The sequence below is a fragment of the Lactuca serriola genome, chromosome 5, assembly GCF_051521515.1.
Source record: "Lactuca serriola cultivar US96UC23 chromosome 5, Lser_US96UC23_V15, whole genome shotgun sequence".
Taxonomy (NCBI): Eukaryota; Viridiplantae; Streptophyta; class Magnoliopsida; order Asterales; family Asteraceae; genus Lactuca; species Lactuca serriola.
In genome coordinates this window covers 23382592-23398404 of record NC_136412.1, presented here as the reverse complement: position 1 = coordinate 23398404, position 15813 = coordinate 23382592, and the positions used below count along the sequence as shown (strand labels likewise).

The 15813-nt window shown below is 33.8% G+C and overlaps 1 protein-coding gene and 2 long non-coding RNA genes across 3 annotated transcripts; all 3 read right to left on the bottom strand.

The window, feature by feature from the left end:
- Nucleotides 1-9155: 9155 nt before the first annotated feature.
- On the bottom strand, nucleotides 9156-9797 carry LOC145049338 (uncharacterized). The gene is made up of 3 exons (XR_013683266.1): nucleotides 9769-9797; nucleotides 9515-9694; nucleotides 9156-9414 (listed from the first exon to the last, which is right to left on the bottom strand). It is a non-coding gene; the product is annotated as an uncharacterized LOC145049338 (long non-coding RNA).
- Nucleotides 9798-10297: 500 nt separating this feature from the next.
- LOC145049381 (uncharacterized) lies at nucleotides 10298-10986 on the bottom strand. The gene is made up of 4 exons (XM_078997797.1): nucleotides 10738-10986; nucleotides 10584-10655; nucleotides 10409-10492; nucleotides 10298-10303 (listed from the first exon to the last, which is right to left on the bottom strand). The coding sequence occupies exons 1-4, from the start codon at nucleotides 10948-10950 to the stop codon at nucleotides 10298-10300; spliced, it is 375 nt and encodes a 124-aa protein (XP_078853923.1). The 5' UTR covers nucleotides 10951-10986.
- Nucleotides 10987-11014: 28 nt separating this feature from the next.
- On the bottom strand, nucleotides 11015-11730 carry LOC145049335 (uncharacterized). Its single transcript, XR_013683265.1, has 4 exons — nucleotides 11651-11730; nucleotides 11424-11565; nucleotides 11187-11330; nucleotides 11015-11106 (listed from the first exon to the last, which is right to left on the bottom strand). It is a non-coding gene; the product is annotated as an uncharacterized LOC145049335 (long non-coding RNA).
- Between the last annotated feature and the right edge of the window lie 4083 nt (nucleotides 11731-15813).

Below are 15813 nucleotides of genomic sequence, written 5' to 3'. Positions count from 1 at the left end.
CGCCATAATTTTTAAGGCGTTCGGCGTCAAACATAGAATGTCGTGCAAAAGTAGTTGTAAACAGAGGGGGTCGAGCTCGTACAACAATGCATGTTTCAAAGAAGTAAGTTATGATATATTTAAGAGAAAATGACAAAAATAGCCATTTACACTAATTGCATTACAAAAATAGCCAAAAAAAAATCAAAATTACAAAAATAGCCAGCGATTTCGCAGATGATTTCGCAGGTGGAATTATTATTATTTTTTTTAATATTTTTGCTGTATATATAAGGGTAATTTCGCAGATGGAATAGGTCCATCTGCGAAATACTCTCACTCTATCTGCGAAATCGTGGTATTTTTTGTATATTTTTTTTTAAGTTTGACTATGAAATGAATTGGTTTGACTACGAAATCATGTTGCTATATAAAAAGTTTTGTAGAAAAAAATATCATTTTGGTTGTTATTTGTTTAGGAACTCTCTCTATAATTTTCTCAAAAAATGATTGAATATTTGGTTTGTCTTGTAACCGGTGGGAGATGGCAAGTTAATGGAACTAATCTGGAATACATATGTCCACAGGGAGGTATTTCTGAACTTGCTTTGATATTTTCTGAGTATATTAGTTATAGTGATTTTGTATCTTTGGTAAGAAGCAAAATTGGTTTGTTAGACAAATATAGAATTAGTCTTCGTTTCCACCATCCTGAATTAAATTATTATATAGCTATAGTTGAAGACATGGATGTTAGAATGTTGATAAATGTAATGAAATGTAGTGGAGGAAGGGCTGTGAAAGTGTTTGTGGTGGTTGATGAAGTTGAGGAGGTTAATGGGGGTAGTGAAATTGGAAACCAGCTTGTTGGTAATTTATGCAGTTATAAAGGGAGCAACGATCCGATAGGTACTTTCAATACTCCTAGTGTACCTCAGTTTCACAGTGTTGCTGAAAATGTTAATGTTAGTTATTCACCTATTCACTATGTGGATCCCGAGAATTACAAGTCTGTTGGTGATGATGATGTTGGTACATATCTTAATCATGTGGGTGGTCGTTGTGATGATGTTGCCGAACAAGAAGTTAAACTTATGAATAGGCGTGTGGTAGATAAAACTAAAATGAAAAAAAAATTCAAGTCAAAAAAATGAAAAAAATCATGTTTACGGGCATTATGTTGATGTTGGTGATGTATGTTTAGATATAACCGAGCTACAAAGCAATTCCGATAGAGATGAGTTGGGTGATGAAGTTAAAGCTAAGTTTCCCGATAACCTTTTTCACGGTATGCCCCCTGTACCAGCATGGCCAGTTGATATTAATGAAGATATCCCAACACAGATGGTAGACATGAATCTTCAAAAGATTCAATGTGAGAGTATATTTAAGAACAAAGAACTTTTAAAGCGGTGTATTGGTAAAAAAATGTCTTCGAGAAGGTTTCCAGACGAGGACAAGTAGATCCACCAAATCAAGGTATGAAGTTGTGTGTGTTTCGAAAAATTGTTCTTGGTTACTAAGCGCAAAAGCAATTAAAAATTTTGATGGAGTTTTCCAAGTGAATAAATTTGTTGATGTACACACATGTTCTTCAACATTGTTGCAACCTAATCATCGACAAGCAAACAAATATGTTTTGGGTGAATATGTTGTTGATGTTTTGGCTGAAGACTATAGTAGAGTTTATCGGGGAAAAGAAATTGTTAATGATATGAATGCTCAATTGAATATCAATATCTCATACCATCAGGCATGGCGTGCGAAGCAATATGCATTGTTGTCGTTAAGGGGTACGAAAGAGGATTCTTTTACCAAACTTCCGGCGTATTGTCACAACTTGGCCAAACATAATTCGGGTACTGTCACACATATTAAAACAGATGCTGATGATCGCTTTGAGTTTTTGTACGTCGCACTCAGTTGCTCGGTTAGTATTATCATATCCTAATTTAATTTTTTAATATTTATTTTGGTGTATTTGAATAGATATACAATGTATTGTAGGTACGAGCTTTTGTCAATTTTTGTAAGCCGACCCTAGTAGTAGATGGAGCTCACCTAAAGGGCGAGTTCAAAGGTACCATGCTACTTGCAGTTACTAAGGACGAACAAAACCAAATATTACCGGTTGCATATGGTATATGCAAAAATGAGTGTACCGATTCTTGGACATGGTTTTTTCAAAAACTACATGATTGCATAGGAAATATGCAGGAGCTTACAATTATATCTGATAGGTCTCCATCTATAGCAACATCCGTTGCCAACATTTTTCCTCACGCTCATCATGGAATATGTGGTGTCCATTTGTATTTCAACATAGTATCTAGATTCGGCAAGAGTAAGACGGTTAAAGGAATTTTTTGGGAGGCGTGTAGGGCGTACATAGTTGATGTTTTTGATGCTGCCATGGATGTTATGAAAAAGACAAAAGAACCAGTATGGGAGTACTTAAAAAGTATAAATCCAGAAACCTGGTCAAGGGCACATTTTAAAGGGAACCGATACAATCTTATGTCGTCCAACAGTGTGGAGTCTATAAATGCATTATCTAGACACGCACGTAAGGTGCCAATCCTTATGTTGATCGATTTTTTTCGTGCTACAATGCAACAATGGTGGTTTCAAAGACGTAACTTTGCAGGTATTAAGTAAATTTGTAATATTAATGTTTTATTAGTTTTGATGTTATTGATCTTAACTTATTCATTTTGGCTGTTTTTTTAGCGGAAGCAACAACAACACTTACCCCTTGGGCGGATGAAGTTGTAAAAGAAAACAAGAAAACTTTTACCAAATGGGATGTTCGCATGATCTCAAATACGAAATGCGAGGTCAAAAAGGGGGCACAAAATGTGATTGTTGATTTTCAACATATGACATGTACATGTAGGCATTGGCAACTTGATGGGATACCTTGTGGTCATCTCATAAGATGTTTAACAGTGAACAATTACCAAGACTGCTCGAGGTTTGCATTAAATGCTTACCTTACCGAAACACTGAGGAAAACATATGAAGAATCAATAAACCCTCTGCCGAAGCCATCCGAATGGGAGATCCCCGATGATTTGATGATTGTTAAGCCACCTATAATGGATAAACGTCAGCTAGGCAGACCAAGAAACACAGACCGCATTCCATCCCAAGGCGAGGGTCCAATTATAAAAGAGTGTTCTACATGTGGTCAATTAGGAAACACGAGAAATAATTGTACTGGAAGGGCGTCCGGTAGCAGAGCAGGTCACATAATTTCTACTGCAGAAATGGCATATAATATTGGTGGTTCAGCGGGTTGCTCACAAACCTATAACGCTGATTTTGATATAAAACAACCTTGAAATTAAGAGTAATGACGAGTTGTTAATTTATTATGTATTGTAATATTTTTATTAACTCTTACAAGACATTGCTATGCTTTCATATTTTAGTTAAGTTTGTTGATTATAACAATGAATGAAGCCTTTATATTATAAAATATAGTTTGCAGATATTTTTTAACAGTTACAACATGTTATTTAAAAAAACAACAAACGATCCTTTTGCAACCTAATCTGTTTCATGATAATATTACAACAACTTTGTAACTAATTTTTAAACTCAGGGAACTGCAACGGGTACTTCTCTTTCTCCATTGTTATATAGTCATCCCTAATTCTCATTTTGTCTTCGAAACGATCATTTTTTACCATAATGTGTATCAACTGCTCATCCTTCTCAGCAAGCCGTTTTTCAGTGGTTTTGATTGCCTTCTTACTCTTTTTTATCCAATCTTTATGCTCTCTGATTTTATTTTTATTGAGGTCAATCCATTCTTGAGCTTGTTTGCATTCCGAATCTATATCATTAGCAAGTTGAGTGAGAAGTCGGGATGACTCTTTGTCCTCTTCTTGTTGTGCTTCAGCCTTCTTTAATTCTTCAAAATTTTCATGTGACATATATGGCCCGGCTGAAGAGGGTGTAAAAAAAGGGTCTACCGAATCACAGTAATAACAATCTACTTCGTTGCATGAGCAAATTTTGAATTTGTGTGAGGAACTCATAATAAAGTCGATATTGTATTAAACTGGAGCAATAAGTGGTATTTATACATACTAGACAGTAATGAGAAGTCCAAATTTGAAATGACTAGACAGTAATGACAAGTCACTATAGTAACCTGCACATCACAGTGGGACCCTTAAGTGACAAGAGATAAATGACAGTTTGACATGACAAAACACTGCATAAAGCTGAAAATCATAGTCCAAATATAACCATTTCGTAGTCAAAGTATTAATTCATAGTCTATTTATTTATATAAATAGATGTTTAAGATCTATAAACCAAACACCCAAATCACCTAAACGAAACGAATTCCCATTATTAGAAATGTCGTCGAATGCAGCAAGTTCTTCGAATGAAGTACCTGGTTCCAATTCTGAAAGGCCATGGACGACAAACGAGGTGTTAGTTCTAACACGATGCTGGCTAAGTGTTAAGGATGGTGAATCGTTACTTGCTCCCCCGCATTGCCTAATTGGTGATGAATGGAGTCGCATCACATCTTTGTTTAACCATGAGATGGGAGAAGGACAAAAAAGAGAAAAATCAGATGTTGTTACTAAGTGGACGGATGTAAAGGAAGAAGTGACATGGTTCAATCGAGCATGTAGTTATGCGAAACGTAACAATGTTCGTTATCGTGATGAAGAAGAGTTCTTGGAAGTTGTTACAGAGTTTTACATCTGTGAGCATGACGGCAGAGACTTCAAATATGAGGATGTTTGGAAGGTTGTTAGAGATAAACAGTATTTCAAGTAGACCGCTCTAATTTCTGCTAAGAATAACCCATGGACTTGTGTTTTACGTTAATGTTTTGTTCGTATTATGTCGTTGTTTTCATGTAATTGTTGTGATGTTTTTAATGGTTCGTGGAATCCTTGTTACTAATGTATTCTAATTTATTGTGATAACTAATGCAATGGCCATTTATTAACTCAAGTTAATCATACGAGTTGCTCACATAATAAAGTAAAATATATTTTAAACAAATGAAATAAATACGAAATACATGAAAATAACCTAGTACTCACATAATAAACTAAAATAGATTTTAAACAAACGAAATACATACGAAATACATGAAAATAACCTCGTACATGAAAATAACCTAGTACTCAAATAATAAACTAAAATAGATTTTAAACAAACGGGATATATTTCAAAATATTCCAAGGGGCTTCAAACTGGAATTCCAACCCGTTACTTAATGACTTGTATTCCTCCTTAGCAGCTTCCAAGATGACATCCCCAGTAGCATTTAAACGGGTGTCGTCAATTTTGATATAAAGATCGTTGAATAATAGAACTTCGGTTCTTATTTCATACCATCTTGCTAAGATGTCTAGTTCGTCACGATCGTTTCTTGTAGCCATTCGGTTTTCAGCATTGAAAATATTGGTTAAACGGCTCCAAAACATTGGATCGTTCAACTTGCTTGTCTCGTACACATGAATATAAGCATGTGTAAGAACCAAGAACTCTTCATTGCTCCATGATATAGAACTCATTTTGATTGAAACAAAGAGAGTAGAATCTAAAAAACAATATTTGAACAACTTTATTGGTTAATTTAATAAAGTATTGCATGTAACTTAAGGTCAATTTATAGTAGTTTCTACACAAAATCGCAGTCCAATCTTCTAATATGTCTGCAATTCATAGTCAAAATGAACTGACGAATGCAGTGTACTATACTTATAACACAACAGATCACTGTTCGAGTTGACAATTCATCCCCGGTTGAATGACAACACAATACATTGTTGCTTGAATTGACAAGTCATTGCACCAGGAAAGTAAGGAGTCGTTATAAATAGATTTCAATATCCGTTGTAATTGTATTGTATTACTTCCCTCCTTGCAATTATGGACTCACCACATATATGGAGGAACGCAGAGGAGGTCGCTTTGGTTCAAGCTTGGATTACAACTGTAGAGGTGGATTTTCCACCGGGTTCCCCACAAGTTCGTGCTGGATCATTTTGGTCTCGTGTCTGTCATTTGTTTCACCATTTAATGAACCGCACTCAATATCGAAGAAGAAGAGATGTCAAAGTGAAGTTTCTGGATATGAAAATGAAGGTGAAACAATTTCAATGTATTTATAACGAGTTGGATAACGAACATGCAAATACGGATGAAGACATTCTACGGCAGGTGGCTTTGGAACTATACCGTTTTGAATATGATGGTAGCGAGTTTACCCACTTAGATGCATGGAATCTTTTAAAGAATGTCCCTTATTTTTAATACGCATATTGGTTAAGTTAATTTTTTTTCGTTATTTAAGTTGCTTGTTGTTGTATGTGTCTAGTCGTTACTATTTAATAAACGTCCATTTCTTTTAATGTATGTTGTTTCCTCAATAGCCAATATATAGAACGCAATAAAATATACATGGGGTACATAAATAACTAATACATAATACGACATAAAATATAAACTGGGTACATGGATAACTAATACGTAACACAACACTAAAATAAAAACGGGGTACATAAAAAACTAATACATAATACTACATAAAACATAAAGGTGCTACATGAATAACTACTGCATTGAGGGAGGTAACAGGACCACCGTTTCATTTGGTATTTCCCAATGCACATGTGATGGTATAGTATTCACCAACTCAGATCCATATGCAAGTCGATATACATAATTAGTGAACTTGTAATCAACCATTCTCTGAATGGACTCAAATGTACGGGTTCTTAGACATGCTATAGCGTGGCCACATGGTATACCGCTTTTTTGCCATTTACCACAACTACATACCCTTCGTTCAAGTTGTACGTTGCTGGTGGCAAAAGTGTCATCGACTTCAAATGTATCCCCATACAAACGTCTTGCATTACAATTATAAGACTTGTTGAGACTTTTTTGAACCTTACTCTCAACGTAAGGGGTCAACCCACCAGACAACCTCCCTGTAAAATTTGATATTTTAATAAAAATAGTAGCACAATAAAAAAAAACTAAATATAACAATCTCCCTTACCAGCCAGTTCGGCCCGTTCAGCATACTTTGATTGTATCGACGTGGTGGTTAACTCAATTATCGTTATTATAGGAAACTCACGTGAGGATATAATTTGCAAAATTTCAGGGACGTCAATCGATTTAACATTGTAACGTATTTTTGGGAAAAATGCTCTTGTCCATTTTGAAATCGGTATATCGTCAAGCCAGTAAATTGGACTCATAAGCAAGGTGCAGAAAGGTGGTTTCCTACATGTACTTTGCAACCTTTCCAAACACAAGTAAAAATCATCAACGCTATATGCATTGCATGACTTCCAAAACAACGATTCGACTTTCATATTGTTATGTCCGACAGACTCACGTATCTTTCGAGCTATATCTTTAGGACAATATCCATGATAGGAATCCGGGTAGGCACTCTGAACACCAAAGTCTATGTTATCACACAGGTTGCTTATGAAACCAACCTCTATGTCCTCACCTAAACAATCTCTTAACCTCATCATGAACCATCTCCATGATTCTTCACACTGTAAGGTTCCCAAACCAATTGCTAAGAGTAGTGGTTCATGATTTCCATCTAAAGCCACTGCGAAGTACATTGTTGTCAGAAAGCTCCCAAGAAGGGGTAAATAACCCACATATATCAGCGGTATCATGCACCTAAGGAAGGTACGAATCTACATAAAAACGAACACATATTAGTGGTAAGTAAAAACTAATCGAGATACATTACCATGAAATATTATATAACTCAATAAAAGAAGTATGTTATACCACGCAACCTAAAGCCACAAAACAGAATTGAAAGCGGTTGGTATCGGTTTTCTTAATGGCTGTGAAGGTATTAGGATTTGTTCTTTAAAGGTTATGCAAGAAAATTGGTAGTTGAGAAAAGGTTCTTTCGCTGTAACTACTCATTTTCAATACCGATGATAGTGCTCTACAATCATCACACAAATGCAATATGAAACAAATGCAATTATAAATAGAAAATATTGTATCTCTACTGATCAAAATTCATAGTTTAACCTTTTAAATTCATAGTTCAACTTTTTGAATTCATAGTCAAACCAGTTCATTTCATAGTCAAATTTCACTGACCGACATGACAATACTACAGAATGTACTTGTCTGCATTTCATAGTTCAACTTTTTGAATTCATAGTCAAACCAGTTCATTTCATAGTCAAATTTCACTGACCGACATGACAATACTACAGAATGTACTTGTCTGCATTTCATAGTTCAAATTTTTGAATTCATAGTCAAACCAGTTCATTTCATAGTCAAAAAGAATTGTCTGTAATATGATTTCTTCTATAAATGGGTGTCACTCAGTATGAAAAATTTAACTGAGAAAGTAACTCCGATTTAAAAGAAAAAGAAGGCTAATGGCATACTACAATTGCGGAGGAGAACGTATCGTTAGGATTTCGGGTACAGCTAAAAACCCAGGAAGATTGTTTTACGCTTGCCCATATTTGGTATCATGTTGTTAATGTCATTCAAATTTAAACCCTCGTGTTTACATCACAAAAATTTATTTTCTTACTGTGAATATTAAATTTAACAGGGACCAAAATGCGGGTTTATCAGTTGGGTTGATGAAGAGAAGGACCAATCATCTATGGTAATAGCTAAAGTAGCTAACCTTAATAAGCTCTTTCAATCAGAAAATAAGAAGTTAAAGATAGCGTTGGTTTGTAGTTGGGTGTTGTTCTTGGCAGTTCTTGTTTACAAGTTGTAAGCTTTTCAATATTGTTTTTATGGTTTTGAAGTTGTTAGGTCAATAAATTGTTGTATTTGTAACGTTAAAACAAATGTTGTAGTCGTTCTTATGTTGTATGTATTGATAAGTAATTAGTAGGTCATTAATTTGTTGTAATTGTCGTAACGTTATATTTTTTGCCATCCGTTGAGTAAATTGTAAAAATAAACTAATAATCAAATCCAACATTAATTTATATATACAATTATATAATCCAACTACATAGGACCAAGACTAGACCCCCAAATAATTTTTGTCATCCGTAGACGGAACTCTAAAGTTGCGTTCTTTGGGTCAATAAGAACACGTATTGGTTGACCTGAAACCAATTGCTCCATAAGCATACAAACAAAAACACCGCAATCTTCCAAATGACTACTTTGTTGGGGAACATTTTCTTCATAAATGAATTGCATATTCAATGGAATCCTTGGGATGTTCCTCCGGGCCCAATACTTAATCTTGTCCAAATAATTTGCCACCCGACGTTCAAATTTGGAAAAGATTCCTTCAGATTTGAATTTTTCATAAGCCCCTCTACCAAGACTGTCATAAATATGCACTTCCATTGACGCTAATCGTAGTTCCCCAAATAGCCAATGATTAGGGGATGAATGAATCGGCAATAAGACCTGTATAAGGATCAGAAAATAAAATTATGTTTATTTACATCACAATACAAAAACATAACAAAAAAACGATATTTTTTTCAATATAAACAATTAAGTTTACCGTATCAACATTCCACCAAGCAACCATGAAGTTGGGGTACGTAGCAATACCAACCATAAATGCCCTCCAGTCCTGTCCTTCTTCCAAAGCATGAGAAACAAAAAAATTTGGAGGCATTATTGTATGTCGGTCGCTCTCAAACCGTCTCTCCATCAATAGTCGGTACCAAATGGTTATATGCTGCACACATGATAGTTTTGTTATTGACTAAAAAACAATTAACTTTTAAAATAATTAATTAACAATTAATTTACCGCTGACTCCAACCATCCGTCGTGTGTATTCCCAAACAATGAGCTCCAAAAATCTCTATCTAACACGAAATTAAACAAACGATGCTGGACATCATATGAATGAAATACATAATTTTGGATGACAACCTCACCGCCTGCTACGTAAGGTTGCAGGCGCAACATGGAGAAGTCATGAGCAACATCAAAAACTGGAGGAGGAACGGGGCTTGTTGATTTGATATCAACCTTCTTTTTTGTTCTTCTTTTTTGCTTCGGTGTCGTGTGCAACTAAAAACAATATTCAAATGTTTAAATCTATATCTTTTAGATAATTCACATAAACATAAAATCATCAGTTTATAAATAAAACGAATACCTCGGTGTAAGGAGGGCACAAATATTGTGATGGTTTTCGAGTCCTCGGTTTATCGGGTGTAACTTCTTTGCCATCATCATCATCAAAATAATCTACAATTCCCGTTATTATTAGTTCGTCTTCGTCCGGCACATCATCATCAAATTTGTTCCCCGCATTGTCATTTCTCTCCTCCTACTCCTACATTAAAAATAATATTTTATACTTAATAACGAAATACACATAATTTAATAAGCAATAATATCTAAATAAACAAAATATTTATATTAATGTAACTATAAGAACCTCTTTAACTTCACTATAATCATTTACATCAAACACGTCATCATCAAATTTGTTCCCCGCATACTCATTCCTCTCCTCCAACACCTACATTAAAAATATAACTTTTTACATAATAACGAAAGACACTTTATTAAAAAGTAATTATTAAAATCGTAAAGGTAACATCTATAACAACCTTGTCGTCTTGAATATCACCAAAAACATTTTCAGTTGTATTGTTTTTATTCATCACTTCATCTTGCACAACCTATATTTTCAAATATAAAATATGAACACAGGTATTCATATATGTTAATAAAATTTAAAAAATAATGTAGCGTCTAACTAACCTGTTCATCATAATTTCTTTGTGACATTATCGGATCATCAAAAGTAATGTCGTTCCAAAATTGTTCATTATTCACTTCTTCAACAAAAACCTCTGTAGGTTGTCGGTTCATAAACACATGCTGATCCAGTGCATGTAGTCGTTTCAACACCTCGTCTAGGTTGTGTTTCCCACTGTCCCGACCTCTACCATGAGAGCGACCACTGGACGACATACTAGACGAAGATTCGTCTTGTCTCCTAAAATGGTCCCGTACTGGGGATGGAACTATTTTCCCTTCATCATATACATACTCTTGAAATGACATATAATAAGAAGATGTCATCTCACCATCACCCGGTAACATGTTTTGTCTTGGTGGTAGCCCCTCCTAAAAAATTAAACATATTAAAAATGCATATAAAAGTATAATAATCAAGTTTATTAATAATAAACGAAATATTTTTAAACCTGCATCTTTGACCAAATCTTGTTCACGTCAACCCATTTCAATTTTTTTGTTCCACTCCATCGTTTCATCCGAGGCAAGTCTTTATTTTTTCTCGATGCAAATCCACATGCACGAACAGCCGGAATCATCTCATATATCCATATCTACAATTTTTTACAATTAATAAGCATTAAAAGTTAAAATTAAAATAAAAAACATAACAATAAAACAATTTAAATATAAGAAAATTTTTATACCCTTATTGGAGCCGTAAATCCTGAGACGGAGTACTTTAAAGTTTGACCACGCTCAGAAAGTGATAAATAATTATGTATTTTGTTCCATGTATCCTCAAGGTCAACATAAGTAAAATCCCAGAGATAGCTACCCCAAGCGAAGCTAACAAAACAAAAAAAAACAAAATTGGTTATTATATAAATTATAACTTTAATAAAATAGAACTTTTAACGTAAACAAAATATACCTGTTCCAGAGATCCAAATTCTCAGCAAAAAAAAAAAACAATCTTGTGGCACCCGATTATTAACTTCTTTACCCAAAAAACCTTCACACAAAATGTATATCAAACGTACTCTAACTGCATCAACGTCGTCAAGTGCTAGGAATGTTCGATTTAAAATTAAACGTTTCAGGTCGTCGATTTTCACCAAACTATTAGTATGGTCCGGAAATAGCCGTTCACGCAATAAACATCTTTTTTTACTGCTTATTAATTTTTCCGACCCTTTTCTCCCAATGTTTTTTGGATACTCCCCAAAATTGAAGCCAATAATCAAACAAAACTCTTCCGGCCCATAAACCATTTTCGTATTGCCTACTCGAAAATATAAACGTTTTATTCCATCTGAAGATAAAACAGGGTCCGGCCGGATCTGATGAAGGAACATTTTATGAAACAATAATGCGTCCCCTTGTAAACGAGGGACATCAATAAAATAACCAAAGACGGTATCTCTGAAAATAGCACGTCTGACATCATCTAAAACTTCAAATACTTCCCATGTGTTACCGCCCGAGTCTTTTAAGTTCGCAAAGGCTTTCGTATTCATTAAACTAAAATCATGCTGCAAAAAAAACACAAAAACAAATTAGAGAACTAAAAAATATTTTTTTTTTAAAATATATGATTACGAACTGCACTAACTACATAAAAAATTAGTAATGCAAATACAATTTCTTAATTACTAATATATATATTTCCGATAAAAAACAATAACATACACATATATAAACAATTTTCCAAGTTATACAACAAATATATTTACGATAGAAAACAATATCATACATAATTATATAAACATTTTATTAAACAAATTTTCAACTTAAACGACAAATATATCAACGACAAATTTTCAACTTAAACGACAAATATATCAACAATTTTTATCTTTCTAATTAAAACTAACATTTTATAACCATATAAACAAAAAAATTTAAAAATAAAACGACAACCAAATTAACAATTTTACAAGTTATACGACAACTTTATACAAATTTTCAACTTACACGACAAACATAAACAATTTCTAACAATATATATACGACAAATTTTCAACTTATACAAATGTTATACTTATACGACAAATATATATATACAAACGACTATTTTGCACTTTATATAAACAATTATACGATAAGAATATACAAGTTTTCAGGTTATACAACAACTAAAAAAACAACAAAAATAACAAATTGTAAACATTATCTACGCAGTCTCCACTTGTCTCTACTTACATTTAAACTTCAAGTATACTAAAAAAATATTAAAACTATCAAACACAACAAAATTACCCTTTTTTAACACTAAATAATACAACAAATGATAAAATAAAAAACAAGTTTAAACATTAAAAGAGTTAAAATCTAACCATATTTTCGGGATTGTTGACATAATCCTCCATTTTCTTCAAAAACTAGCCAAAATTCCGAGAGAAGCCCAAAGTTAGAGAGAGTTTTTGTGTAGAGAAGGGTGAAAAATGGAGAAAAAAAACGTTTATATACTCAAAATCGAGGGTATTTCGCAGATGGCAGCCATTTTGCAGATGGACCTTCTCATCTGCGAAAGTACAAGCACCTAAAGCACAGTTGTGCTTTAGGTGCTTGTACTTTCGCAGATGAGAAGGTCATTTCGTAGATGGGACCTTCTCATCTGCGAAATTGCTGGCTATTTTTGTAATTTTGATTTTTTTGGCTATTTTTGTAATGCAATTAGTGTAATTGGCTATTTTTGTCATTTTCTCTATATTTAAATATTTATTTAAAGTATAAGTAATCTAATTTTTAATGTTAAATAGGATATCAGTCGAATCAAAGTTTTTCGTAAGGCTAATTCCAATCGTCAAGGGGTATTTTATAGTCCTACAGTCGAGCAACAATAAGTAAGTGATTAATTTGTATTTTCATATAAATGTTTATATCGTCAAGGGTATTTAGTAATCTAATTTTTATGATTTTTATTAATTTTTTAAAATACAGAATGCTTTACTCGAGGAGATCAACCAACGAACCCAAGCTACTTCTGAAGCAAGCGGTCTAACACCCACTGATATAAAAAAAACTGTTTTGAAAGAATATTGGTTGTTCGACGTGGACATATCAGAGGCATTGGGCGTAAACCCCCTACCGTTGTGTCCATGTACGATTAGGAACAACCAGTGACACAAGAACAACCACAATCACAGGTAATTGTTAGTTTAAGTTGAAAAGTATAATGATATAATGGAAAATACAATGCTATAATGGAAAGTAGAATGCTATAATGATATGTTGGTTATGATTTGATATGTTGATATTTTGTAGTTTGATAATTTTTGGAAAGTAAATGCTATAATGGAAAGTAGAATGCTATAATGATATGTTGGTTATGGTTTGATATGTTGATATGTTGTATTTTGGTAATTTTTGGAAAGTAAAATGCTATAATGGAAAGTAGAATGGTATAATGATATGTTGGTTATGATTTGATATGTTGATATTTTGTAGTTTGGTAATAGTTTGGAAAGTAAATGCTATTATGGAAAGTAGATGTATGTTTAAGTGTATATGATATGTTGATATGTTGATATGTTGATATTTTGTAGAATGGTATAATTTTTGGAAATTATAATGTTATTATGATATGTTGGTAATATATTGTGTTTTCTTTATAGTTGGAAATGCTGCAAACAATACTAAAGGACCCGGCCTGTTCTGCAGCATTGGAAGAGTGGTTTCGCTCATTGCCGCCACCAAATAATGAAGGAAATGATGAGGACGAGTAGTTATTTTAGGATTTTATGAAATGTTTTGTAATTTGGAAGAATACTTTAGGTTGTGGTATGGATTGATATTTTGGATTGGCTGTGTATGGATTAATATTTCTATAAAAAGTTATCAGATTTTATAAATGTTATATTGTTTTTTTATAAATTTAATGTTAAATTAAAAACAAAACAAAACTGTTTTTGCGGCGACATCTATGTATTAGCGACGACGGTGTAGTATTAGCGGCGACGAGGACCCTTTAGCGGTGACTAGATGCGTATTAGCGACGAAACATCACCGACGACGCATTTGCAGCGACAAGTCGTCGCTAAAGGTATTAGTGGCGACAACCCTAACCTTTAGCGACGACACCCGTCGCCGCTATTGCCCAGTCTTCTTGTAGTGTTGGGAGTTTGTGGTTCGAAATTGGAACCCTAGAATAGAAGATACTTTCAGGAACAACTTATCAAAACTCCCTGTTTTGGATCCTAATTCAAATGGAATTTTTCTGTTTGACAAGCATGATGTCTTCATTGGTGATGATCTTTTCTTGACAGATCTCTTTTAAAAAACTTTCTCTCGTCCCATATTTGTATGGTTTATCAACCCAGTCAGAAAACCCAAACCCGAACCAAGCTAGTGGAGATCTACACCAGACTTGGTGTCCGTACATTGTCTGAATCTGTAAGGAAAAACACATCTGATTTCGATCATGCTGCATTCAAGCCGGTTGATTCAAAAGAAAAGATAATAAAAAAGTGGTTGTTAAAACTCATTATGGGCTTTCTTGTTGATCCTAAACTTAAAATGGAGCCAGATAAGAGACATGAAGCTGTTAGCCGTGTAATAGCAATCGAAGCTTTTGAGACCCGGGAAAAGATGATGGTGAGATACAGTGTATCTTTATCGTGTGAAGATGTGATAGATGTGGAAGGAAGGCGAATGATTCGTTGGGACAAACAACAATCTAAATTGTTTATGCAGAAGATGGAGGGATGTTCATGTCAAAAAGATGTTATGGAATATGCGTTTCACTTTGCTGAAGAAATAGCAGAGTGAGTGTTGTGGGAGAATGAAGAACTTGTGTGTGACATCCCCATTTTCACGGCCAGAAAAGACCGATTTGTTTATGCTTTGTTTTATAAAATCAGAGTAATCTTTTAAAGAAAACGGTTGCGGAATTTGTTCCCAAAACAAGATATGATAAAAACTTATCAAAACATTTCTCAAAGAGAATGTATTTTCATTTAATAATAAAACCTCGGGATGTCATGTTCCGATACAGACATATAAGCATAAACAGAACTTACATTCAATTACACTAATGATTTATATCTCCTTTAAATCTCTCTATGAAATATGTCTTCGTATCGATACCTGTGA